The following is a 27,740-nucleotide window of genomic DNA, read 5'->3' as shown; positions in this document are numbered from 1 at the left end:
TAAGAATAATGACAGTTCATATTAACCTTCAGGCTGAAACCAGTCTGGGAAATTAATGCAGAGTCGTACTTCAGCAGCAAAACCAACGTAAACCCCAAAGAAACCTCTTGACCCGCACAGGCACCCTGATGGAAGCTGCTTGAATACCATAAGAGCCACATATAAACATACAAATATACGCCGTGATGTCATTTATACGCCTCGCTGACAAATGGAACATGCCTACAAAACAGACTGTACCATAAACACGATTTAGCTGCTACTATTAAACTGTTGTTGATGTCGTATCTTACAAAAAAAAAACGCACGCAAAAAAACAAGCAAGTGTTAAATTACATTTCAGCTTTAATGTATAAAAGACCAATAACAGCATATTACATACTTATATATTTGTACATTTATATTGTAAAAGAGGAGCCGATTCTGGTACAAAAAAAAGGAGATGAACAGCTATACCATTTCTCACACACAGCACGTCGCCTCTTTTCTGTCTCAATTCATGGTACAAATAGAAACACTAACATATACTGAGAGGACACTGTATAATATAAAGCATAATGCACGTAGATTACATACAGATTTTATATTCATTTATGTGCATAATATACAATCATGTATAGTTTTACATGGAATGTGTTTCTCTGTTCAACCTCTGAATGATCAAAGACTTCAGCTCTGATGTAAAGAGAATTATCCTCAAAATAAACAGTGGGTGGGTGTGAAGGGGAAGAAAATATAATAATGCAGTATTTGGCTGGAATAAACATTCAAGCCCAGCTGAGGTTGGCCCGACCCTCTCCGCATTTTTAGATGTCACGTTGGAAAATTTGGCAGTCTTTTCAGTTTTCGCTGGCTCCTGGGCCGCTTGGCTTTTAGCTGCGTGGTTAAGTGTGTCATTTTACCACCGTGTGTGTGTGTGTGTGTGTGTGTGTGTGTGTGTGTGTTGTACTGTATGTCCGTGTGTGTTTGTGAGGTGCATCCTGGGGGCTACATTAGCTCTAGATCTGTCAGTTCAGACAGGATCTTAGCTTTGCCTCTCACTGATATGAGTCTGCTTTCTGTACACACACACACACACACACACACACACACACACACACACACACACACACACGGTCATGTTTCCATCACTTCAGAGGACACACAGTCATTTCCTGGAGACATAAGCCTATAGTGAAAGTAACATTAACACTACAATATCAGGTTTTACATCATGAGGTTTGCCTTTTCTAAATAATCACGCAGACACAGGTGGTGAGGTGTGTTAGAAATCTGAGCCTCACATCCTTGGCATGTAAGTTGTATTTCAACGAGGCCACAGATATGAAAACATGAGGTTATTTCACAGGATACATTTCCACTCATGTCTGATAGTTTGTCTGCAGCAGCATCAAATCTAATGATGCTTTGAACCTGACATCAAACAAAACATTGGCGGCGGCGGCTGAACCAACGTTATTAAAATCCACCATCTCATTATAAGGTCTGTTGTTCATTTTGTCTGGGTTTCCACTTCTGCTCTCAAACATGGCGGTGCATGTATTTGTGTGTGTGTGTGTATGTGTGTGTGTGTGTGTGTGTGCGTGTGTGTGTGCCTGTATGCATGTTGCAGTACTCTGCGTGTGCATGTGTGTGTGCAGTGATGAAATGGGAAAATGGGGATGAAGAGAAAGCAGCAGGGAATTGAAGATGTGGAGAGGGGAAGATTCTCATTTGAGATAAAAATACACTCCCTGCCATTTCTGAACAACCGAACACATTACACACACACACAAACACACACTGGAGAAATATCTACTGTACAGTGGAGGGAAAAAAAAGACAGACAGTAGTCGGCAGACAGAGAAGCCTGCCTGGCCCATCTGAAAACCGAGCCTGTAAAATAGCTGACCCTGTGTTCCGAGGGAAATTGAAAACAAATTTCCCTGCAGGGACAAACAAACGGCAACACAGTTATTATCATTATTAGTACTTGGGCTTTAAACTTAGACTCAATGGACCTCAATTATGGGATAAAATATTTGAATCAATGTTAAAAAAAAAACCCTGTTGAACGATAGATTGCATATCGGAGTACTGTACCTCTCAGATGTGAGGTGATACAACGTAGAAGACACACAGAGACAGAAATATCGCATAAAAGATGATGTGCTTTTGACTAAATAGAATAAAGAGGCTAGCGGTTTCTTACACTATCGCTCTTCATAAGGTTGTGCTGATTATGTCAAGTTTCTTTTTTCATCTGTCAGTGGACGAGTGAGAGAAAAGGAAGAGGGGAGCACTTGCCACCTGCAGCATAAAATAATGGAGAATATTTTAAAATAGCATCAATACGAACGATCAGATGCTGTTAAGATGCATGAAATGATGAAGCATCTCAGCCGTGTTGACAATTTGTCTCTTTCATCTGTCTGTCGGTAGAAAATAGCAGCCGAAGGCAGATATGAAGGCTTGTGTGTGTGTGTGCGCGTGTGTTCCACCTTGTCTGTAGAAGCAAAATAATAGGCAAGGAAAAAAAAACAAAAAAACCTGAGACAGATGTTGTGTCATGCTCAAATAAGCACTGCAGATCCCCCTTCATCATGGCTGTCACTAGCTGTTCACTTCTGCATTGGGAGTTATCAGGATGCTCGTATGTGAAAGTGTGACACAAACCTAAACCTTACCCCCCAACCCGAGAGGCTGGCTGTCTTTCAAGAGAGTCAAATTAAGACAGTATACAACCTACATGTGTGATCACTGTCTCCCTTCCCAGTTGTGGTCACAGGCAGGCAGCCAGATGTGGGGTTTTTTTGTGGGTTGAACTTCAGTCGGCACATCAGAGGTGACAAAAAAAAAAAAAGTTAGTCATCAGGGCCCTGCGCCCAATGTCAGCTGGGATAAGCTCCAGCCCCCCTGCGACCCTTAACGGATAAGCGGCATAGAAAATGGATGGATGGATGTTCGTCATCAGGTGTTTGTGTTGTCACAGTCTGACGGCGACCACACAGGCTCCGGCCCGGCCCAGACACAGAGGTGCCACCTGCACACACAACAGGCACAACTGGACATCAGTAGGTGCAGCTTACATTTTGTAGAACATCAAGTTATTGTAGTACTGAAATTAGAGAGAGGGACAAAATATTGATACAGCAATGATCAAGACAGGGTATTTATGCATTGAAGCTACATATTAGTATCTCATCACCTGCCCCATCGCCATTTTGAACAGTTGTGTCTGTGAGGCACTAAGCTACAAGAAGACTATTCGCTCTTTCATCTCTGTATTCAAATGATCCTGCTTTTTGAAGGTATTTTACATGAATATGAGGGTTTGCTGAAGATCACTCTTCCAATATACTACTGACAGATTATGGTAAATCCACTGCACTGTGATACTCAGAGAGGAAATACATTATTGATCCCCAGCTGTGACAGCTCAAAGGTCTGACTCAGATTTATTATAAAGCTGGTAATTCCCCTACCTGAAATTATTCGTTTCATGTATCTGACTTGGAAACTCTTTGAACTTTTAATCAAATGTTAAATACTCTTATATATTTTGCTCGAAAATCAACACTTCCATGCTAACTACGCACACATCTTGACACAATCTTGATTTAAAGTGGAAGAGAGTGAAACTTAAAGTTCAGTGAATGATAGGGTGGAGGCAGCAATGGTCCAAGCTGACCATCAGTCAGCCGTTCTATCTGTCTTCAGATAACAAGACTGACAGGCTGGTGCTGAAGTGAGAGGGAAAGTGTTGCTGCTGGGACATGTCAGACAGTACAGTCTGGCAGTAAATAAAGGACCCATTTAATGATCTCAACAAATCCCCTCACATCACAGTGTGTCCTCATCCTTTTGTGTCAGTTTGAATGATCTCTGTTTTCCACCTACTTACATCCTTCTCAGTATGGTGCACGTGGGTAAAATGGCGGATTTCCAACAACACTGGTTGGAAATATTCTGAGGCTATCAAGGAAGTGTGATAGAGACAGCTGGATGGGTTTGCTCAACTTTGAGACAGACCTCCTTTATCTCTCCTGCTGCTGCGGCAAGGACAGTTTAGCATGAGGAAAACACACATTTACCGAACAATGAAAACATGCCATGATACATTGTGAGCAGCTGGAAGAAGGTCAGCCAGCATGAGTCACTGAGTGTCCTACCACATGCGTAGCATATGAGTGTGTGTGCTATCACTGTGAGGGTGTTTATACCTGTGTCCACTCATTCGTCTGAGGGTCATAAGCCTCCACAGTATTGAGATACATCTGTCCGTCATAACCGCCCACAGCATAGAGACGGTCGCCAAGGAGACAAACACCAACAGCATCTCTGCTAATGCTCATTGGGGCTACTGCTGTCCACACATCCGTCTGAGGGTCATACCTGCACACGCAAACACACACACACACACACACACACACACACACACACACACACACACACACACACACTAATCAATTTGTGTAATTATTTTTAATCAGAGATTGATACAGAATCAAGACTCCTCAAAAAATCTGTGTTATTAAAGATGACACTTTGGAATAGATTTGCCAATAAAGTCTTCAGAAACATATTCAGGATTTGAAAAAAAAAGGGCTGAATTCATTAAACTTGACCAGATGTGACTGTAACAGTATATTACAGTTAAACCATGTGAAATGTATTTTAATAAACACACTAATGACACCTCACCTCTCTACACAGTCACTTAGCCGAGAGGCCAGAGATGAGGCCGGAGCATCATGACCGCCAATGGCGTACAGGAAGCCATGCCATGTGGCCACACCCACACCCCCGCGACGTTTAGCCATTGGGGCACATGCATTCCACCTGTAGATGGATGTCAGCAGGTTTTTACCACCAGACAGCAAATTAAAAAAAAACAACATACAACAAAAAAATCACCTTGAGGTCATGTGCCTCTGCCGACCAATCCAGTTGCATTCTACATGGCTGTGGTCAAAACTTGTAGTAAACTGTAGTTCAGTAGTTTAATCATAATAAAGTCTCTAAGTTTCCCTTTGGGCACAACAGAACTCACTGAATCATGAGAACAGGGTTTTGAAGAACATTACACAATTTTAATTGACTTCTGGGATATGAAATGACATCAATTCATCATTTCATGGAATGATTTGTGCAGTAAATTGTCATAATTAGTATGGGAATACAGCAGTTACGGCCAAAATACTTTTTAATGAAATCACAGTGACATTTACCATCACATCTAATCGGTTCATTCAGAATCTGCTCTTGTAGACAAGTGCCAAATGAGAAGGGTTATTTCTTAGTTGTGTTTAGCTCAAATTAAAGTGTTTGTGGTCTACTGAACATACGGCTGGATAAAGAAGACCTGGATCACACCAGAGGATGAGAGTTTGTCAATAGACATTTTTGGGATTCTGATGCTGTTGCTTTGCTGTCAGTTGTCATTAGTGTCAAATATTGTACCTGTGTTTGATTGTGGTCTGTTGAAATGTCCTGAGAATTTATCCCTGTAAAATTAATAGTCTCTGACCTGTTGGTGTGGGGGTCGAAACACTCCACTGACCGCAGGCAGGAGGAGCCGTCACGACCTCCGACTGCATACAACCTAAAAAAGGCGATGCTGTTATCCTTCTGGACACCCTCATATACACAGATAAGACTGACACCTCTGGATTCGGGAGGTACCAGTTCAATTTAGTGACACTGAACCAAGTGGGAAAAAGCCTGTATGTGTGTTGGTAGGATATGGAGGGCAACGTAAGGGAAACAAAATCCAACAGCAAACACTTTTGGGGCATTACGACCCTGAGGAGTTCCACGGTGAGCATATGTGTTTGTGTGCCCATGTGTCAATGGATGTCGAGTTCATGGAGCAAAGAAAGAAGTGTCACAGAACCAACCAAGCATGTAATGAACTCCATCAGGTGAAGAGTCCCGAGAATACACAACACATGCACGCATCGTCACGCGTGTGTGTACATACGCACGCACGCACGCACACACACACACGCGCGCACACACACGCGCACACACACGCGCACACACACACACACACACACACACACACACACACACACACACTCTATTGCTGGGCACGCTTAGCACAAATCAGTTGTTTCTGTATTAATTACCATCTATAAAACCGTTCTCAGTAGCATCTCTCTGAATAATAGAAGCTGTGCAATATTGCAATGCTAATAACTTTGCTTGTCAGCTGCTGGAGAATTCTGGGGGGAGGCGAGGAGATTCAACACTGAGAACTTATCAAATCCATCATTCGTGCATATACTTGACTGTGTGTGTGTGTGTGTATGTGTGTGTGTCTTCCTATGAGCTTGACTCTGAGTCTTGACATCTCTTCCATTACTGTTCGATATAGCATAATGTTTGGGCAGGAAAAGCAGCAAAATATTATTTACAGCAAAATTTATGAACACTCATCCTCACAACTCATGGGGAGTGTTATGCATGTCCTAACATTTTTCATGACAATCTCCTACATTTCTCCTCTTATCTAGTTGGTATTAACAGCAGAGCTAGATTTGTGGTGTCAGAAGCACTAAAAGTGTTAATCTCAGTTGATGCAGATGTAACAAGGAATGTAGCAATTACCTGGCCAGGAACCAGAATCAGCCGGTTTTCACTGTGCCTGGCTTGGCCAGTAAACTGCAGTCTCGTATCCTTCACTGGCTGTTGCACTCAACTACTTTAATTTCCATAAATAAATGATATGTCAGACACACCTGGATACACAACAGGTTGGAGAGCACTTCATTTATACTTTTTTTTTTGGTGTGTTTTTAAGGTAAGAAAAGATCTGGTCACGGTGCAATTTGGAAAAAAAAACTGTAAGAGTAATAACTTTTGTGATTATGAAAGTAAAAGTTTCCATTGAAGAAAGCTGTTTTTAATTTTTTTGCATTCTATCGAGTATAGTTCTTTGAGAGAAAATCAGAATCAGCAAGTCCCCCCCCCCCCCCCCCCCCCCCCAAAAAAAAGGGAACTGGAAAACACAATCTCTAGATGTAACCTATCAACTGTCCCTTTCTTTATCACACTAGAATGAGCATCAAAATGCCAAACCTACATCTGTGCAGTACACAGGTCTGGTGGACCTGTCAGCAACACACAATACTACTGACAGTGCAAACAATAATATCCGAGAACTAGAACAGGATTTCACTGTAAGCGCTTCAGTGTGACAGTTTAGGTGTTAAATGGATATTTTTAACTTAAGAGGTGGTGTGAGACAATGCAGGTGTGTCTTTGTGAGCTCACTTACTTGCCATTGAGAACAGCAACTCCCACAGTGCTTCTGGGTGTCGCCATGCTAGCAACAAAGCTCCACTGGCGAGCTGCAGGGTCCCACCTGGTCAACACAGGTAACAACTTCTCAATCTGACATGCTCAAACATGGACTCCTAAACTTGCTCTAGCAAGTGATGGAGTTTAGACTGCAGATTGAACTGTATTGCAAATCTAGTTAGGGTATTGATGCCTCTACTGGATCGATTTGTCACGCACATCTCCCCTCATACATAAAAAAATGTAGAGTCAAACATCATTCAGCTGATGCACACGATGAAAGAAAAAACTAAAACAGTAATAGTAACAAATAGATCGGCTAATTAAAAGCAAGGGGTAAGGTAGTCCATAGTTTTTACAATATTGTTGTCACAGAAACAGTAATACGCTTCCTTTTAGCCCTCTCCATAGCCAATGCTATACTGGAACATGACGACGCTATAGAGCCATAGTCCAGACCAATAGGGGGCAACATAATACCAGAAACTCCCCCTTGAGGCACAAAGACTACAGACACCAGACTGGCACTAGCTTGCTCTGATTCCTACAAATGGTACCTTTAAGCAGATAATTACCATTCAGTCAACTGCTTGATTCTCTCACCTCTCTACTGTGCTGAGGTAGCTCCAGCCATCATGCCCACCTACTGCGTACATGGGCCCCTCAAGGACGGCTACACCTGCAACACACATCCACATATGTTTGATTAAATCATGGCAACTCACCAACACATTATCAGCCTTGACAAGCTCGTATAAGCACACACGTTTTGGACAAGAGGTGTGAGTTTTTAGTGTGTGTGCAACCACACATGGGGCTTTGGCGTGCAGAGTTAACAGCATGTTGACACCTCCACACTCAAGAGATTTGTATGCCAAAGCATCTGTGCTGCCAGATGTATGGCTGACTCCCCACTATCCCCTTCACACCCATGCACACGTTCATAAACCAGCATAGCATGCCTTATTAAATTTTGTCATTGTAATGGAAAGCTTGAACAGCGGGGGGGCATTCAAACAAAGCTCTTGGATTTAATCCACCCTGCTGAAGTGTCCTTGAGCATGACACTGAATCACTCACTACTGAGGAGCTGATCTGGAGATGATCTTTCGCTGTGTTAGAAGAGTAAAAGGTTGTTTTTGACAAGGATGAATAAAACACCACAAAAACACATCTCCTTTAAAGGTGCTCTTGAGTAATATAAAAGAAAAAAATTCAGAAATCACAAAGTTTGATAATTCCCTGAAAATCAGCTGGCCGATGACCAAGTAAATAGCAACCTGAGAGCTCATGAGCATTGGGTGAATAAAGTTCAGGTTGGGTTTGAGGAACTCACCTAAGCCATGCCTGTGTGTGGACATGGGTGGCATCACGCTCCAGGTCTTGCTGTGAGGATTGTAACACTCCACAGTGTTGAGGGTTTTGAGTCCATCTCGACCTCCCACCACATAGAGACGGCCATCGAGGACAGCAACTCCAAACTGTAGTCTCCGCCCACTCATGGTAGCAACCTGCCTCCACGTGTCCTGACGCAGAGTGTACTGCTCGATGCTGGTAGCACCTGCCGGAACAAAGAAACACAACAAACAGGAGGGATGGATGCTGTCTCTGATTTACTTTGCCACGTTTTAACTTCATAGAACTTGAGCATTGTTCCTTTATGCTCCATGCAGCGTTTTCTATATTTTATTCATGCTTTCACAGTGAATGTGCTACCTTTTGTAGCGTCCATGCCCCCCACAGCGAACATGGCCCCCACAGTGGCCTTACGGGGCCGGGTGCGTGGGCTCTGAAGCAAGGGTCTACGCTGGGGTAAGAGGTGATATTTCATTCCCTCCATCAGCAGTCGCTGGCAATCCACACTGCCCCGAAGCAGAGGATTGGTCTCCAAGTCTGCCAAGAACTGCACACACACACACACACACACACACACACACACACACACACACACACACACAAGTAAACTGATAAAACACACAGGGACATGTACCAGCTGCTATCAGGGAGCAGATGACAAATGATTGTGTGTGTTGTGCTGGTACAGCCTGGCGTGGGTTACGACGTTATCTCTGATTGCAGAGGTCTGAGGGTCAAAAGAAAGCTGTTCTCGCATTGATTGAGAGATTAGATCAAAATAGACATCATTAGAGCTCACGCACACACACGCACACACACACACACACACACACACACACACACACAAACACAGATCATCTGACACACTAGAGGAATAATCTATCCATCCTCAGCATCTCATCAGTTTCCATATTCTCTTACCTCATTTATGATCACACACACACACACACAACACACACACACACCTTCTGTACAGCTATCATGGCGAGAACATTCACTGATATAATGCATTCCAAAACCAGCCCCTTTGCCATCATACTTGATTCTAAATTTTCCCCAACCTTACACCTGAAACCGAAGTCTTAACTCTCAAACTGCACATCAATTGTGTCACAGAAAGCAAGGACAGACCACAATGTCGCCAATTTCCCAAAATGTCCTCAAGAAGATGTCTCAAATCTCTATTTAGTCCCTGCAAAGATAGCCCCCACATAAACACAGCATATCACTGTCTGTGGTAGAGGCAAGTTTCAGCTGAAGGAAAGCATGATACATGATTTACATTTAGATAGGTGTGTGTTTGTGTACATGTGTCTTAATAGACGGAGAGCAGCGGGGGCTCAATAGAAGCTTCAATTTTTATGAAAGTCATTTTAAGTTTGTAGGCTGTGTGTATACAAGTGTGTATGTGTGTGTTTTGTGTGTGTGTTGGCTCTAAATGTAGTGGAAATTCTGCTGAGATACAGTCAGAGTGAACAAGTGTAACAGATGATACATGTGGAAAGAAGAAACGCAAAATTATTTTTACACTCTTTTCCCTCTGTGACTTCCTCTATAATCCCCATCCCGACAAAGAAAAAAAGAAAAAAAAAAGATTCTGGCTAAATAATTCTACTTGGTCACTGAATATGAAATCAATTTTCTCAGCTGACGTGGAGAGCGTAAAGCAAGCATGGTAAATGGATAAGCTGCTTACACGCCAGGGTGAATCCATGCTTCAATTGCATACAATCACTGGGAGACAAATTAGGGTGAACCTTATTTCGGCAGTCATTTGTGTATGTGTGTGTGTGTGTGTGTGTGTGTGTGTGTGTGTGTGTGTGTGTGTGTGCGCGCGTGTGTGTGACAGAGAGGGACAGCGATGTGTTTTCCCATCTCCTGTGCAGCTTATCTATCATGTTATGAAGGACTAAATGTGGAGGGCGAGATAAGACAGAATGTAGTAGGCATCCTCCCATCTTCTCCTCCCTGTCCTCTCTTTACCTCAAAGCGGACAGTGAGGAAAAATGCGCCTCCCTCTAAGCAAACACTCGGACTTTAGGGACAATATGGACGCACACACTCGGCATGTGTAGGACAGAGCTGGTGAAACATAGCGAGTGCTGCTGCTGGACCTTTGCGACCAACTTTGGTTGAAAATGTCAAAAGCAAAAGCACAGTATGGAAGTATTTACACATGAGGCAAACAGTCAGGGGAAGTCATAGATATCAACAGGCCTGTTTGCAAGCACTGCTACAAAGCAGTGGCGATGAAGTCAAGTAGCACTAGCAACTTGACAAAACTCCTGAAAGACAGACACCCCACTCTTTCCACCGAATTGAGAGAGGTCAGTAAAGCTCCCATTTGAAGTATTAAGCATTATTATGATCAGTGCTCTCAAATTTGCATTCTCTGTGTGAGTGAGATGTGAGAACGGGGGAGTTTGATCATAGATGTGTTGTCTTGTAGGCTATTCATCGACGACTATTTTTCCTAGCATCAGCTAGGCTACATGTTATATAACAACATATATTTCACCATGACCGAATGTGATATTTAAGGATAAGAAGTCAAAACACATAGTCATGCGTGCTTCACACAGCGAATGTGTGAGACTCGAGAGCCCTGAATTATGATAAAAGCCAACAGGTGCACACCTTAACGTCAGCCGCTTAATTAACCGATGTGTTGTAATAGATGTTATTTTTATGTTCTTTATTGATTGTATTTTCTAGACATTAAAAATATTTTTATGCTCATTATTGACATTTTTTCCCCCAGTGGTATCGAAAATGGTATAAAGTATAGAGTTTTTTCTTGGTATCGGTATTGAATATTGAAATTCTAGTATTGTGACAACCTTAACACACACACACTCACACTCACACACACACACACACACACACACACACACACACACACACACACATACACACACTGAAATTATATATCTTAAAAAGCCACACTCAGCATCTAAAATGTGAAATTACACTTTTTCTACTTGAATGTATTTGGGTTTTGGACTGTTTCTCAGATACAAATTGAAATACTGCTCCTGTCAGAGTGACCATGACCGTTGACCACCAAAATGTTCTTGCTCATCCTGGAGTCCCAGTGGAAGATTTTTTTTTTTTTGCTAAATTTGAAGAAATGCCCTCAAGATATCAGGTTAAATGAGAATGTGGAGGAGCTCAGTACATACAACCCAAACAACATGCTTCCAGATTCCAGTTTTCATCACTGTAGAAACAAAAAAATGTATCATTGGGCTATTTAACATTGTTTATTTATTCATTTTTTTTACATCTAATAGCCGCCCCCCCTCAAATAAAATTGTGGCAAAATAATAAGTGGCAGATTAATCAACAATAGTAGAGATAATTGTCAGTTGCAGCCGTATCACATATACTTGCTGCTCTGTAAAGCTGTTTGGTGCACACTGTCCTATTTATCATCAACTGAAATGCTACAGATTAAGAGTTTGTGTTTGTGTGATACTGTTGATGAGGAGCAGGGATTAACAGCTTTCATCTGGTGACCTGACATCCTCTTGATGAGTATATTTGGCCAAGATAGAGAGCTGACTAATTGGTTGATGAGTATTGATCAACTGTCTATGTGGATGTTTTATTGCCATTTCACAGCTTCTGAAGTTGCTGAAGCTTAATCCTTTTGTCAGTTTAGCATGGTGATGGTGGTGGCAATCAGGTCCATTGCTAAAGGATGAATCACCCTTCAGCTTTGTGTGTCTGTATCTCTCTCTCAAGCTCTCTCTCCCTCTTTCTGTCTCTCTTCACTCTGGTGCTATTGACTGCTCCCTGCCTACCATCCGTCTTCTCCCCTGATTACATGTTACAGCTACTTGTGATTTCAGCTGACCAGGGCAAAGTCATATATCTGAGGTGTTACTGCACAAGTGTGAAAACTGGGGAGAAGCAGGGAGAGAAGATGGGGAAAGGGGGAGGGAGGGGACACAAGGGGAGATTTATCTCCACGGTTGTTTTATACATAGCGAGGGAAACGCCTGATGAGGGAGATGAAGCGAACAGATAATTTAGCTGCAGTTAAGAGAGATATCACACTTAATTAAGGTTTAAAAGGTGCGTGCGTGTGTGTATATGTGCCTATGTATGTGTGCGTGTGTATCCAAAGCCCAAGGCAGTAACTAAGGTTCTGTCTAGCATATAAATCTCAGCATAGTATTACAAGATATTCTGCCACATTTGCTAAGAAAGAGAGGGAGAACATCAGGGGAGAGCAAAGAAAAAGGTACATATACAGCAAACAGACAGGGTAATAGATGTGATCTACAAGTAAGCTAATGGCTACAGTCTGCCTAATTGGCTCAGTGGATAGGAATCCTGAACCAGAAACGGAGATAGACTGGAGCAGTGGAAGGAAGAGAGAGGATGAGGAGGAGGGAAGGAAGGAGCAGGGACCTGGTATAATGGCAAAAGCCCAGTAGGACTTCAGACGGAGGACTGACACAAACTCCTAATATACTATGAGTAGGGCTGAGCAATTTTATCAATTCTGCGATACATATCAATATTTTGTTTCCTACCTCAACATACACGTCTAAATAACCGCTAACGTATGTCTATATATGGACGTCCAATAGAAGTCTTACAGACGTCTATTGATAGACAAAAACGTATAATAATGATTTGAAAAACCACTAATTACGTGTATTTATTATTATTCACCTGCCTGTCCATTGAATGTGGGCCACTCGCTCTTCCTTACGTTCTCCATCTCAGTAGCTCTGTGTCGCGGCCCGTTTCCTCCGCTCATGTTAGCTTGCTACTTTAGCTCGTTGTGGTAACTGCCGCAGTTCCCGCTTGCATTCCACATGTACTCCTTGCAAATTCTCTTATCTGTCGTAGCCTGGGCCAACAACCTGTTGGCAGGCTCTATTCTCCTGCAGCGGAGATGAAGGTTTGGCACCAGTGTGCAGGTCACCACAGTCTGTGGCCTGCTCCTTACCTCAGCTTCAGGTAATTAAGTCACTACGAGCGCAACACATCTCAATCTCTGACCCTGCATCTGGCAGTCGATTCGTCATGCAGTTGCCAGGTTTTCACATTGCATAGGTTTTCTAAACCCCCCCCCCCCACTTTTTTGACTGTTTAACGAGAGTTCAAAATCATTCCCCAGCATCTTAACAAATGTGCTATGTCCAAGTCTATGTCGGATTCACAGTACCGTTATTAAGCAGCACAATACATTCCACCCATGTCCCTATAATGACGAATCCCAGTCTCTGTCAGTTATTACGAATTAGCATAGGTAGACACCCCAACCCTCTCCACGAAATGAGCAACTGTAAGGCTTTGTAAAGTAATTATACAGAGACAACTTAATAACAAAGAGATAAGCAGCTGATAATGTAATAACGTAAATCAGTTCCCTAGGTCATTAAATATGATATGATCCTAAGGTCTCACCTGTGGCTGGAGCAGAGGCAGGCGGACGTGAGCCAGTAGCTGGGGAAGGTGGTGTTGCCGGGTAACAGCATCGTGATGCACCCAGGTTAACAAAGAGGTTACCACAGTTTCCTCATCTGGTACATTGATATCCTCCGACATTAGCAACCGCTCCATCTCTTCCACAGGAAGCAGCAGGAACTCCTGGCCTCTTACCACCTCCAGAAAGTGCTCCTGGTGGACAGAGAGAGGGATTTACAACAGAGCCATGGATGAAACAACTGTACTGAGCCGCAAAAGATGAGAATGAAAGGAAAGAGAGAGAAAAAAAAACAATAGGTGGATTTGAGCTAGGAGAGAGAAGATCAAGGAAATGAGGGTGAAAAACCTGCAAAAAAAGGGTTTGAATCAGTCACTTGGTGATCAAAATGGATTATAAATGCCAATATAAAACTGCCATGTGTGTCTAGTAATAGCTCACATTGTGCTCAATATAGTTTCAATTGTAACACTTATAATGAGGTGACATATTCGTCGATGGTGGTACAGTATATTGTGAATACTATCATGGTAGACGTTTAAAAGCCTACGATAACCTCACATAAAATATTTTCTATAGAAAGACAACATAAGAAAAACCTCTTGTACAAGCAGCCTTTCCTTGTGTATGTATCTATCCTTGTGTAATCTATGTAGGTGTGCATATGTGTAAGTGAATTATAAATGCAGGTAGACCCAGAGAAAGGCACCCCTATGACTTAATGACCCCATATTGAAGTTGAATAATCCACTTAAGAGTGAAACACAAGCTGAGGGGGAAAAAAAAAAAAAAACACCATCAGAGACAGACAAGGTGGGAGAAGGCAAGGTGGAAAAAAGACAGGAGAGAATAAGACGAATGATCGAATGAAGAAACTATTTCACTGTCACCATAGCAACCCTGAGAAGAAAATTGTGGTGATAATGGTGTGTTGTGAACAAGGAACCAATTTGTTACCAAGAACAGAAGCAAGACTGGAAAAGCAAGTCTTGTTTGAGAAAATTGATGTATGAAGGTGGCTTGTTGGGAAGGAGAGCAGGGAAGGTAAAGTAAGAGACTGCAGTCTAAAATCTGCTTTTTAAATATACATATATGATTCCTGACATTGAGCATCCAGTTGTTTTGTTCTATGTTATTTTTATTAGACCTTCATTTTCCTAAGCATTTGTTTTACTCATCTTCTTGTGATGGTTATAAGGTTACTGGGGGTTTAGAGATGAAGCATTCCAGTACCTACCATGGTGTAGGCGTGAGCGGCCCTCTGCAGGTCATAGCAGCCCTGAGCGTCTGCATAGGAGCGGATGCCCAGGCAGTTGGAGGGGTGGAGCTGCTTCATGAGAAAAGAACAGCAGGCCTGGACCACAGATGACAACTGCAGCAGACACGAGGCTGACAGCAGAGACTCAATGGTGTCCTCTCGCAACTCCAGACGGCCTGGAAGAGACAGAGATGAAATAGATGGACAGGAAGACGAATTCAAGAAAGAAGATGGCACAAGAGGGCTGCGTATTAAAGAGTCAAAGATTTATTATTTAAGAGGTTTGAGATCCAGAGTAACACTTCTTTCAACACAAGCAAAAGTGCATAACTGTACAGCCTTTATTTTTTAGAACAAAAATAAAAGACACAATCCAAAACTAAAATCTACCCAAGCTATGACCCAGACACTGCATTTATGAGTAAAATGAAAGCCCACACAGTGATTTATGTGAAGTACCTTTCCTAAACATTGTTTGAGCTGAGCAATTTCAACAGTTAAGTGGAAAATATAATGGGAAACTTAAATCAATTCCCCTTTGAGCATGTTCAAAGCGCTTCTTTAAATATCTCACATGAAGTCACTCCTTAAATCTTGTAAAATAATGAACAGAATGCATCTCAGTGGTGCCTGAAAATGAGCTTTGCCTTTTAACGTATGATCAGTTTTCCATGGTTTGGAAGAAAAACCAGAGCATGAAAAGGATCTCTTCCTACTGAAGGAGGTGAGTGTGTTTGTACCTGTGTATGCATACTGGACAAGGACCTGCAATGCGTCAGGGTCAACTCCCTCCATCTTCACCTCGTCCTGCTTGGCCTCTCGCACATCACTGGTGAACATGGCCGCAAAGTAGTCCGACACGGATGAGAGAACCAGTCTGTGAGAGGTGAGAGTGTCGGACATCAGTCAGAGAGAATGGACAGCTGTAATGGAGGTATGAATTACTTTGACCTTGCTGACAGGACAAGTCTGGACCAACAGTGAAAAAAAGAAGTAAAGGGAAAGACTGACAGCAAATTAGATGAACTACACCATTATGCTCTTGCAAATATAAAACAGACCAGATGCGCAAATAACATTATTTGAAGCAGAGTCATTCTAATCTTGTACACTTTTTCTTATACTTCAGAAATATCTTCCCTCAGTCCAGTAGCTGTCTGATGTGTGTTTACTGGCCACACAACACAATCGTCTTGCACTGACATCAGATCCCCCAGACCACATTCAGAGGCGCAATGGGCCACATGTGGCTGCTTGTGAAAAGCTCGACACTGATTTGGGTAGAATGACATATTTGGGGAGTCAGATTATTGTGTTTATATATACTGTTGTCAACAGTACACACTGTTCTTGACTTTGAATCTTGCTTACGTCATGCTAGCTTTCCTGCTACCAGCTGAGCCATGGCTCTAGAAGGTGATAGTACTAGATTTATCCTTCTGGCAATACCATGGAGATTGAATTGAGGAAAACTTAAGATTTTGATTGATAAATGCATGAAAATATAAATCAATGTTTTTGTTTTTTTGCCAAGTGATGATTGCATATGCAGTACAATGCTTTTTCAGATTCAGATTCACTTTATTGTCATTGTAACTAGTACAACGAAAGGGTAAGGTGCAGGCTTATTGTGGCTTAATGGGCGCCTCATTGGGTATTATCCCACCACATGAACCCCTGTAATGCCTGTAAAGACTGCCTATGTTCCCCTGCCATGTTTTGTTTTTTTTCCTTTTCTATGACAATAAACTGTTTCTTCATGTATCAATGATGGTGGAATTAAAAGTGGCTGTTAATGTGTAAGTTACAAGTGATACTGTAGTCAAATACACTCAGCAGCCATCTTTCTCTCCTGATGGGCAAGCCCAATTGTTGGTGCTGTTGCATTTGTCATGTGTGTCCTAGAACTCTGGAGGACCAATTAAGGGAGAGGGGTGTATTTATTTGGCTGTTCAGTTCAAATATCTACAGGCTCCCTCCAAAATGACTCCACCTTTAAAGACCTGTGTGGTCTGGCAATCGCTGTGTTCCAAAGAACTGCTCAGGGATGGGGCTTTTCTTTCATTTGATGCCTGTGGAGAGATGACAGGAAATGAGGGTGGAAGAGAACAAATGTTCCCAGCCAGACGAGAACAGTGATGTGCTGATGAAAATCAACACCTAAAGGATTATTGAATTTGGCATAATACACTGATACAGATCAGTGGATTGACTTCTGGTGAAAACCAGTATGTATGGAGACTGTGTATATAGTAGTTACTCTCTGCCAAGTTTACAGCATTTATGTCCAAACATTCATAAGGTTTTAAAGGCCTTACCTAAAAAAAAACATCTGCAGTAAATGTGGTGCATTACAAGAGGCGACAGTGTTGAGGGCTATAAAGTATGGTATAATAGAAATGTTGAAATTCAAGCCAAAACCACAACAGAAGAGTTAATAATGTCACAGACAGCTGGGACTGTGGTTGTTGGAGTTCTGGGACTTCACAGTATCTTACTGAGGGGGCACGCTGACATTTTCAAGGCTCATTAAGAGCACAGTGTCACACTCTGAAGCCAGTGATTGTCTCAAAATGGTTATATTCCCTAAAAGATCATGCTTTACAATGTGGGGCAGTAGAATTGAGATCATTACACAAGGCAAAGCTGCCCGAAGGTCAGTGCAATTTTACTGAACTGTTAATTCACTTGTGCTCTCGATATCGTCTTTCATGTGCTTCTCAACACGTCTTGCTTCTTACACAGCATTAACAAAACAATAAAAAGAAGACACAAACAGTCACATCAAGTCCCCACCGGCACAATAAAGGACATAGTGAGAAGCGATTAGTCCATCTGCACATGTCATTCACCGCAGCGGACCTCATGTAGCAGAGGGAGGGGTATGATTAATAGAAGGTCAACGTAAAATTTAGAGGCAAAGGAGTCTGAGACAACAAAAAGATATTTGACAGAGGAAGCACAGCAGATGAAGGACAGAGAGGAATTAGCTTAAGGTCACTTATATAATAAGGCTGCTAATTAATTCCCGCCTCTACATTCCATGATCCTTTTATGTCACCGTCAAGCTGAAAGCAAATACACCAACACACACACAAGCATTATGTATAAATACATATAGATAGATAGATAGATAGATAGATAGATAGATAGATAGATAAATAACCATTGTTTTATCTATTTATCTAACATTTCATGAGTGGTACGTCCTCATTTCTTGAGGATCTGATGTAAAATAACAGTGACATAGATACAGTGTTCTTCCAAAACACTGCAGGGTTCTGTATTTTTAATGACTTGTAATAAGCGATGTGACTAAACTCAAAACAGACCTCCATTTGATACCGTTTTAACAGATTTTAACCTGCTACAAACACTTTTGGTGTTTACCCTTGCCAACAGATTTTCTTTTCCTCAGTTGTGCGTGTGTATATTTGACTTCCTGCTCCACACAGGAGATGTGTGTGTGTGTGTTAGCGTGTGCTCACTATTTTGTGTATTTTATGTACATGATAATCTCATTACTGTCTATAACAGTAAGACCTTGACAGATCGCCTCAAGCAGATACAAGCATGTGTGTAGGGAGTTGGTACATTCAAAAAAGACTATAGTCAGCAGGAAATTGTTCTGCTAGATTTCCAGTGAGGTGTCTCTTTCATATCCATCTCACACTCTCTGCACACGCACGCACACACTCACACACACACTTCTAGTCCTTATTTTTTTCATGTGGGTCTCTAACTTGCTGTGAGCGACTCACGCTATATATCACCGGGTTATTTACACACAAACATAAGTGCACAGCGCTGAAGACAGAGACAGGGCAGGCCAGCAGTGACTGTGAGTCATGCTGTAATGGAGAGAGCAGAGAGTAGACAAAATGCAAGAGAGACAGGGAGAGAATGAGAGAGAGAGAGAGAGAGAGAGGAGGAGAAGAGGAAACAGAAGAGTTGAACTCAGGAAAGAATGGTAAGAGCTAGAAACTGAACATTGCGTTTGAGTGTGGATGTGCTGCTTGGCATTGAGATACAGTCAGAGAAAAAAAGAGAAGTGGGAAAAAAGCAGGAAGGGTAGTGAGTATCTATTATGCCTTTTCTTTCCACTCACTCAAAAAAACATGTAAAGGAGAGCATGCACATACCGGGCCCCAGATACATACCAACTGATTGATTAAAATATGTTTGGTACCTGCTAAAATATATTTAGTAGCAGATAGGGGCCACAGGGGGGTACAAAAATAGATATTCAAGATACAATACCTTCTTTATGCATTGTTGTAGGGTACAACCCTTGAGACAAAAGGTATAATTGTGTTCTCCTTTCCTCAAAGAAATTATACAACAGAGTTTTACTCAAAGTGCTCTGTTTGCAACAAACTCCAAAAGAAATATGCAGCTGTACACAGCAGAACTGGCCTACTCAGCATGTATAGTGTTTTTGTACACATGAGAGAGAGAGAGAGAGAGAGAGAGAGAGAGAGAGAGAGAGAGAGAGAGAGAGAGAGAGAGAGAGAAAGAGAGCGTATATGTTTTCTTCCAAGAAAAGCACTTTTATCCTACACATACAATAAATCAATGGCAAACAAAACAACCTCTTTTAAGCAAAGATGTCTCACTCCCACTACTTTTCTGGCGAACACACACAACATACATCCTCAGATGCCGACACACGCTTTCACACGCACTACTTGGTTTCTCACACAACAGGGTCTTTTGTTTGTCACCATCTGTGCCTGGAGGACTAAATTAAATGAGGCAGAGGAAGAAGAAGGCAATGCAAGAAAAGGAGTCTTTCTACTGGTAGAGAGTTGCTTTTCCCTCCTCATCCTCGTGCAGATGGTACCTGATGCTGCACCAGTGGCCACATGCCCAGAGAGCAACAGCAACAGAGGTGGATGACAGGCACGTGTGTGTGTGTGTGTGTGTGTGTGTGTGTGTGTGTGATACATGATTCATAGGCTCAGTAGACTATGTGTGATACAGAGAGGAAACAAAAATAAAACTTGTGTGAAGGATTCAGTCCAAACTGTTTCCTTAGTATACAGAACAAATCATTGTGAACCTGAACACTGTGTGTTGGTGTTGATGCTGCTGCTTCTACATGAATACGCATCGGAAAAAGTTGGGGTGTACGTCATGCATTATGGTATATGTGTGTGTTTGTTTGTCAATTGTGTTACATTCATCAGTATCTTCTTATATATATGCACTGCATATGATAGTGTGGTTACATGTCTAGCGTGTATGCTTTCGCTGTGGGCAAATGACCAAGGGGAACTGACCAAGTACATACCATTTACATACACCACAGAAACAATAATTACAGAGTATGCTATTGTTGGAAATTTGTTTCTTTTTTTAAAATCTTTTTTGGGCCTGTTCCTCTGTTTCCTTCCCAATTGTACATTGCCACTCCACCCTACCAAGCTGTTCTGCTCATTGCTCCACCCCCTCTGTTGCTACAAAGAGCACCACGGACAACCAAACGCTTCCTCTGTGGATTCATCGTCCGAATCATTTCACCCAACAGTGAGGAGCGAAAACAACTCCCTGGAACCAAATTCAATTAAAATGATGCAAGTGGTAGTTTTGAGTGATTACAGACTTCATCTAATCTTTTAGTCTGCTTACACAGGTATTACTCATCAATGTTTAAATGAGTCCTTCACAACAATTACGATGAACCATTAACACTACAGGTAATTAAGCTGGAAATCTAAAACTATTAACTGTTGTCTTGTAGCACCTTCAATGCGAATGCTTTTCCTTGCTTAATAGCACCCTGAATTGATCATCTGTGAGGGGTGTTGACACAACAATCCTCTTATAAACAGCCCTCTGGACTTTCAGAGCTGTTTAACGATGACAAACTGATAATGAAAAGTACGATTACTTGCAGCCTCCTTCAATTAAATTAATTAAACATTTGTAAATATATATGACATTTTACATTTACCTGTGTGCAGGGATCCGCCTCTCTCCAGCCACAAGTGTGACGTCACACAACTGTCGGGTCCTCATGTAACCCTCCATCTTGCGGAAGGTGACGTCAGCGTGGGACATGGCAGTGAACATACACTCCTCGGGACATGCACACGGCTCCATTGACACGCATGAGGATAGAGTGGCGCTACTGTTTGATGTCCTGGGCCCACACGGTGCCGAGCAGATGAAGGCACAAACACACACACGGGAGACACAAAGAGAAGGAGACAGATGCTTTGAGTACATGTGTTCAAGACAGACGGACAGGTGCGTGCAGAGTGTTACACAGGTGCTCTGTGTCTTCCATGTGACATCTTTTTCTTTGTATCAGTCTATTACACATATGCTTCACCTTTCATCGGGTTACTGTGTGTAACAGGAGCAGACAATAGCTGTTAAACAGTCCAATTACCCAGGAGTAAATGGCAAGATAAATTTAGCCCACTTAAAAGAGAAGTTTCCCATTTAATTGCTGTGGGAGTTAAACCCAAATGATGTGCAGTAGCTTACCCTGCACCCTAATTTCAACGTGTTTCTTTTTATCTACATCAACAAATGAAACAGGATTTTAGGACAGCGTGACATCGGTATTCACAGCTGGAAGTGTTGAAGCTCGGATTGTTAGCTCCTCCAGTCAGAATTTTATGATGTGTGCACGTTACTGTGCGCATGTGTGTTACACAGGTATGTACTTAAGTATATAGCTACCCTGTGAATCATCAGCCATCATGCCTCCCAAAGCAGCATTTAATTTATGAGAGCTACAGTTGTACTTGCATTTTTAATTCAACCCCACAAGAGGCAAGACTGGCCCTCCAGCACAAAGAGATAAGAAATGAACTGATACTTCCTTTAGGGATGTGGAAGCACGTGCGTGCTTGTATCCAGAAGCTAAGACAAATGCAAATCCAATGGTCCTAAATCGTTTTATTCACACAAATATTCTCAGAGGAATAAAGACAGAAAGCAGGTCAGAGACAGAGAAATATGGTAGATTCTGGGTTTTGTTTCGGTATATGATTTTAATGTAAGATGACTTTGGATGAATTAATGCAGGATTTTAAATTGTTTGTGTGTATGTAGTGCATTCTAAATTTGTGGAAATAAAAATAATGTGTTCCAGGATCTATTGTTGCTCTGCATCTCCTTCTGACTCTCATTAGTCAAATGCTTTTGGACTTCTTCTCCTCCTAACATATATTCCTTCTTACATTTTGTTTTGTCGTTAGAAGGTTTTTCTTTTCATAGAACTTAAAGCAGATATATTTCGATATCAACAGTGGATCACACGATTACTCTGTATGTCAACGACTGTATTGATGACCTCTCAGAGATTCATCACATGCGGTTCCCCTCACCTCTATGGAGTTTGCAGCATCTTCCAGTGAATCGGCTTTAATGTGACTGTTTTATTTCAGTCTTACTCCTTTTGACAGATTCATTAGATGGCCAGAAACCAATTCTAGTTTCCTTTGTACCTGCTGGAACAGGCAGTTTAAAAGGTGATGGTAACATTGTGTCTACATGCTCTTTCTGCTATCCCCAAGCAGCAGAAAGCAAAGCTTAAATCACTTTTAAGTTTTTTATGGCATATCTGTGATTATGAATTACAGCTGCACAGTACCCTGATACTAGAAAAGGTATAGTAATATGCTTGAGCATAATAGCTTGAGCATTACATCATAGGAGATCAACATCACCGAATATAAATGATTTATTTGTAATGAATCTGAACTTTTTATTGAGGTAATGGTGATCATGGCAAAGTATACTTTTGTCAATAATTCCTTCGATTACTAAGACGTGTACTCTGCAGACCTCCTCCAAAAGGTGTATTGATTGACATCTGGTTCCTAATATACATTAATGATCAAAGACATACCAAGTACTGGGAACATCAGATTACTGCATACCATGTAAAAGATTCAATAATACTATATCACTGATCAAATTATTTAGAATAACTCAATTTTAATGTTATGAAGGCAACGATTCATTGGCGCACACATACAAAAAACAATACAACAAACAAGAATAAACTTCCTGTACACAAACATGAATGACATTAATCATAATTTTGGCACTTCATGTTGATGAAACTCATACCTGGTTTATGATAATTGCCCACCACAGTTGTGTACTTAAGCTGACTAGACACAAATGACTCAGTAAATTTTATTTGCAGAGGTCTGCTCCATTAGCTGAGTCATGTTTTAGTCAGATTTTTGCAACTGTATCATTGAAGAGTCAGGTATTGTGTCATTATAATTTTAGTGCTGCACCACAACACCACTTTGAACATAAATTCAACTGAAAAAATAATCTCACACTTAACACATCTACATATTGACATGTATTAGCATGTGCATTTATGTACACATTTAGGGATGTGTGAGTCGACCTGTCTGCCTTCCTTTCCTGTTCATCGGTCTTCTTCATGTTTAAAACTAATCTCATTCATTACTCATTCAATAGTCCACCATCCAAACGTTCATTTCTGCTTGAGTTTTTCTCTTTTCCCTATCCCATTCTAACCCTCTGGGGAAGCTTTTTGGCTAGTTTTAGCCCTCTTGTGTATGTGTTTGCATGTGTGTGTGTGTGAGTGCGAATGGTGTGGCTAAATACTGCCAGAGGAGATGGCTTTGAAGTGGGGGAATGCTGCCTTCCAGTCCCTTTAATTGAGCCTGGCAGGCACTCAACATGGACAGAGAGAGAGAAAGCGGGAGAGAGAGCGTCTGGGGCAAATCAACACCATGCAGCCAGATTTTTTAAACCCCTGCACCAGGCAAGGACACTCACCCAACTGTTTCTCTCAAACACCAAACACACACACACTCCCTTGTGGGTAACTATCAAGCCTAATTAGCCAGCTGGCTAACAGTTAACACAAATTAAACTTAGTTCTGTATGATCGTACCACCACAGTGCTTTCCTGGTCACATGTTACATACTCCGTGATATACATGCAAATGCTTTTGTTTCCGAACAGGCCGAAATAAAAGCTGGGGCAGATGGATGGATGAGGGTGGGCACAGATGAACACGGGACAGAAAGTGTTAGTGAGAAAGGGAGGCACAGAAGGATTAAAGGGGGAAAAGCTGGGAAGTGTGAAGAAAGAGAGAGAGTGAGAGCGAGAGAGAGAGAGAGAGAGAGAGAGAGAGAGAGAGAGAGAGAGAGAGAGGAGGAGGAAAAGGAGATGAGTGGAGCCGAGTCGGCCCAAGCCTTTGGCCACTCTGGGATTCTATACGCATCCCTTCCCATGATCCCATTTGGGATTCTGCCACCCGTATTCTTGGAGTATCATACTGTACACAGGAGCTCTCAGGAGGAAGAGGTTGAATAGACACACACACACACACACACGGGAAAACATACATGCTCAGAGCTGTCCATGCATGCAACAGAAACGAATCTCTGGGTTGGTATGGCAACCATAATATGTGAAAGAACATGGCTCTGTGCATGTACAAAGCCTATTTAAGGTCTGTTCATGTTAATTTTCACATCATGACGTCCTCCATGCCTACTTAATAGGGGCTGATGTGTGTGAGCGTGTAGATGTGCAGGGCGATTAAGCAGCAATAATTTTGGTGATTTCCATTAGGATATGACATAAATCCTTGAATAAGAAAAGGTACTTTCAGCCCATTTTCTTCTTGTCTCTTCTTTCTCACATAAACTATTTTTGTAAAAATGAATTAAGTGAAGAAAAGAGCATCACAATAATGATTTTTAAAAAATCACATCGCTCACTGGCAGCTGTTTTAAGAGTGAGTGCATGTGCGTGCATCCTATGAAATATGCAAATCTTCTGATTTGTGTCTTGGGAACACAAAGCTTGAGGGGAGACTTTCAGATGCATCATTATGTCAGTAAGTATAGTAAACAAACACATTAACATGCACATATGTAACTCGTCTCTGGCTTTGCTTCATTACATTTACTGCCACATCATAACACACACATAAATCTGGGAGATGCAGTGAAGAATGATGCCCTTAATTGTTTTGTTTTTCTGTCTCCATAGCAACTATTAATTAAACGTCTTTTCGCACCACCACAGCTGGATGGACACACGAATGCAATACACTACATCATCATACATGTGCACAAAAATATGCAAATCACTGGGGAATATTATTCAGAGCTGGAGAATCAGCCATATAAATGTCAATTGCAGGATTAGGTAAATGCGGGGCTAAGGGCTGGAGTAATGTTGTTAATTTGACTCAGAAAAATCCCATATTCATTTTCATTTCTGCTAGTGCATTTGTCTTCTACCACAGTCCGGATAGTGAAGCCTCATTAGGAGTTTGAGGGAGAAATGAGTGTCCCACAAGCTGTTCCAAAGGTACTCACCCATCATTTTCTCTCTCCCTCTTCCTGTCTCTCTGAATATAATGAGGGCACCTCTGCCACCACATCGGTCTCTAGGTGAATCCAGTTGTTACATCCATTAAGCAGGAGCACAAATGTTCACCTGGCCTCTGTGTGCTTGATTATAATTACTGTGTAGTGTAACATCTATTTTATTGTTTACTTTTCAGGTACAAGGCACAATTCAAAAATAATTGTACCAGACTAAGAAAACAGTTAATTTGCATCTGTTGAACTGGGTCAGGAAGGCTGAAAAATCACCACATAACTGTAAACACATCATATAAAACAGCCCAGTACATGTCAAAGTCCAACAGAATGATTAATGTAATTACACTGCAATCCTACGCTTTTTTGTTTGTTGTTGTAATTGTTACAACTTAGTTGATAAGTTCAGGCACTTGCCCAAACTTTTATATGTTAGTGTGTGAGTGTTTCACAAAACTAAATTATTTCAAATGACTCAGTATCATTCTTTCTAACATCTGCCAAAGGCGGCTCCCTAACCTGCACCTCGTACCTGCAGGAGCTGGAGTCTGTTTCCTGGGGGTTGTTCATTTCCTCGGTGCCCGCCGCCTCCTCCTCAACGCCGGGATGAGGGGAGGGGTCGGGCACCTGCTGGGGCACCGCTGCCTCGCCGGGGAGTTCCATATTCCCCACAGGGTGAGAGCGACGATGGGGCGGCGGGGAGACCCAGGAGAGAGCCGCGGCAGAGCTTCTGCACTCTGGCTGGCTGAGGGAGCGGGGGCAGGAGCTCCCCGTCGCTCCAGCTCCTCCCGGACCGCCCCGACTCCCTGACGGATCAACAAACTTTCTGCCGTTACAAAGGTTAGACCCAGCGCTGCCGCTCGCCACCAAACCGCTGTGACTCCCAGCTACGTTGACACTACCCGGATTCGAATTGCCACAACCGCTAACTGAGGGTCCCTCCCCGGAGTTGCCACCCGTTCTCCTCCCGGCAAAGTAGTCTCCAAGCGGCGGGGAGTGAGGCGGAGGGACCGCGGGGTGACCGAACCACCTCCATCGGATCCTGAGGATCTGCTTCACGTCGAACTCCTTCCGCGAGGAAGAGCTCGAGCCGCTACTCGACATGCCAGGGCTCGACACGGAGGAAATGGCGGGTAGAGCCCGTGCTGCTCTGCCGTTAGAGCCGAACTCAACTGCACGAGCGTCGCTCCTGGCAACCGCACGCCCGTCACCCGCGACTGGAGGTGCAGAACGGAGCACAGCGGAGTATATGGATGGACAGTGAGAGAGCGGAGGAGAGGGAGGGAGGGAGGTCTTCTCAGACTTGAGCGTCAGTCAGTGCCAGAGCTTTTCATACACGAACCAAACCACAACCATTCTCTACAAGGACAAATTAATGTCACGTTTCTTCCAAATATTGCAGTGCAGAACGAAGTTATTTTGTAGCACAGAGGAGAGATCATCATTCCTGGTCAGATAATCAATTAATAATTTGTTATGGGAGTTGGTGAAGGCATTCAAACCAGACAGGCCTCCAAATAACTCCAGCCTCTCCAGGGTGAGGAGCCTTGGCTTGATGATATTGTAAATATAAAATGTAGGGGTTTCAATTGTCTGAAGCAAGTTATCCAAATTTTCTGCAAATCAGACTTAACAATGAACAGAAGTCATAGCCACTGTTGTAGACTGTACACAGTACAAATAGGGAATTACTTAAAAGGAACATATTAAAGTATTTAAGGGAGGATACAGTTTATGGTGACTGAGTCTCAGTCAGTGTCTCATCATCAAGTTTAGGTGTATTTGTGTGGCAGAGAGAGTGAACATGGGTATTTGAGACAACTGCAATTAGGACACATTTATCAAAGACTCAAATGCAATGAGACAGTGGACAAATAATCTTTATCATCTCCGCCTTGTTGAGCTTGTCAACTCCAAAATTTTTTTTAAAAAAATCACTCGCTTTTTGGGAACCTGGCTGCAAAAGAATACAAACACATTCGTTAATCCTGTTAAAACTGTCAACATTAATTTAAAGGTGCTATTGGCAAATTTGAAAACCAGACT

The 27,740-nt window shown here is 42.2% G+C and overlaps 1 protein-coding gene across 1 annotated transcript; it reads right to left on the bottom strand.

Moving 5' to 3' along the window:
• Positions 1-96: 96 nt before the first annotated feature.
• klhl5 (kelch-like family member 5) lies at positions 97-26,923 on the bottom strand. The gene is made up of 13 exons (XM_086211462.1): positions 26,227-26,923; positions 21,301-21,489; positions 16,085-16,221; positions 15,324-15,520; positions 14,068-14,280; positions 9,001-9,187; positions 8,621-8,845; positions 7,888-7,963; positions 7,262-7,348; positions 5,510-5,584; positions 4,684-4,821; positions 4,203-4,374; positions 97-3,022 (listed from the first exon to the last, which is right to left on the bottom strand). Exons 1-13 carry the CDS (start codon positions 26,796-26,798, stop codon positions 2,966-2,968), a joined length of 2,325 nt encoding a protein of 774 aa, XP_086067588.1. The 5' UTR covers positions 26,799-26,923; the 3' UTR covers positions 97-2,965.
• Positions 26,924-27,740: the final 817 nt, after the last annotated feature.

This window comes from Aulostomus chinensis, chromosome 8 (assembly GCF_037954235.1).
Source record: "Aulostomus chinensis isolate RoL2024-O1b breed Wild chromosome 8, RoL_Achi_v1.0, whole genome shotgun sequence".
Lineage (NCBI taxonomy): Eukaryota > Metazoa > Chordata > Actinopteri > Syngnathiformes > Aulostomidae > Aulostomus > Aulostomus chinensis.
This window is presented reverse-complemented; position numbering and strand designations above follow the sequence as displayed.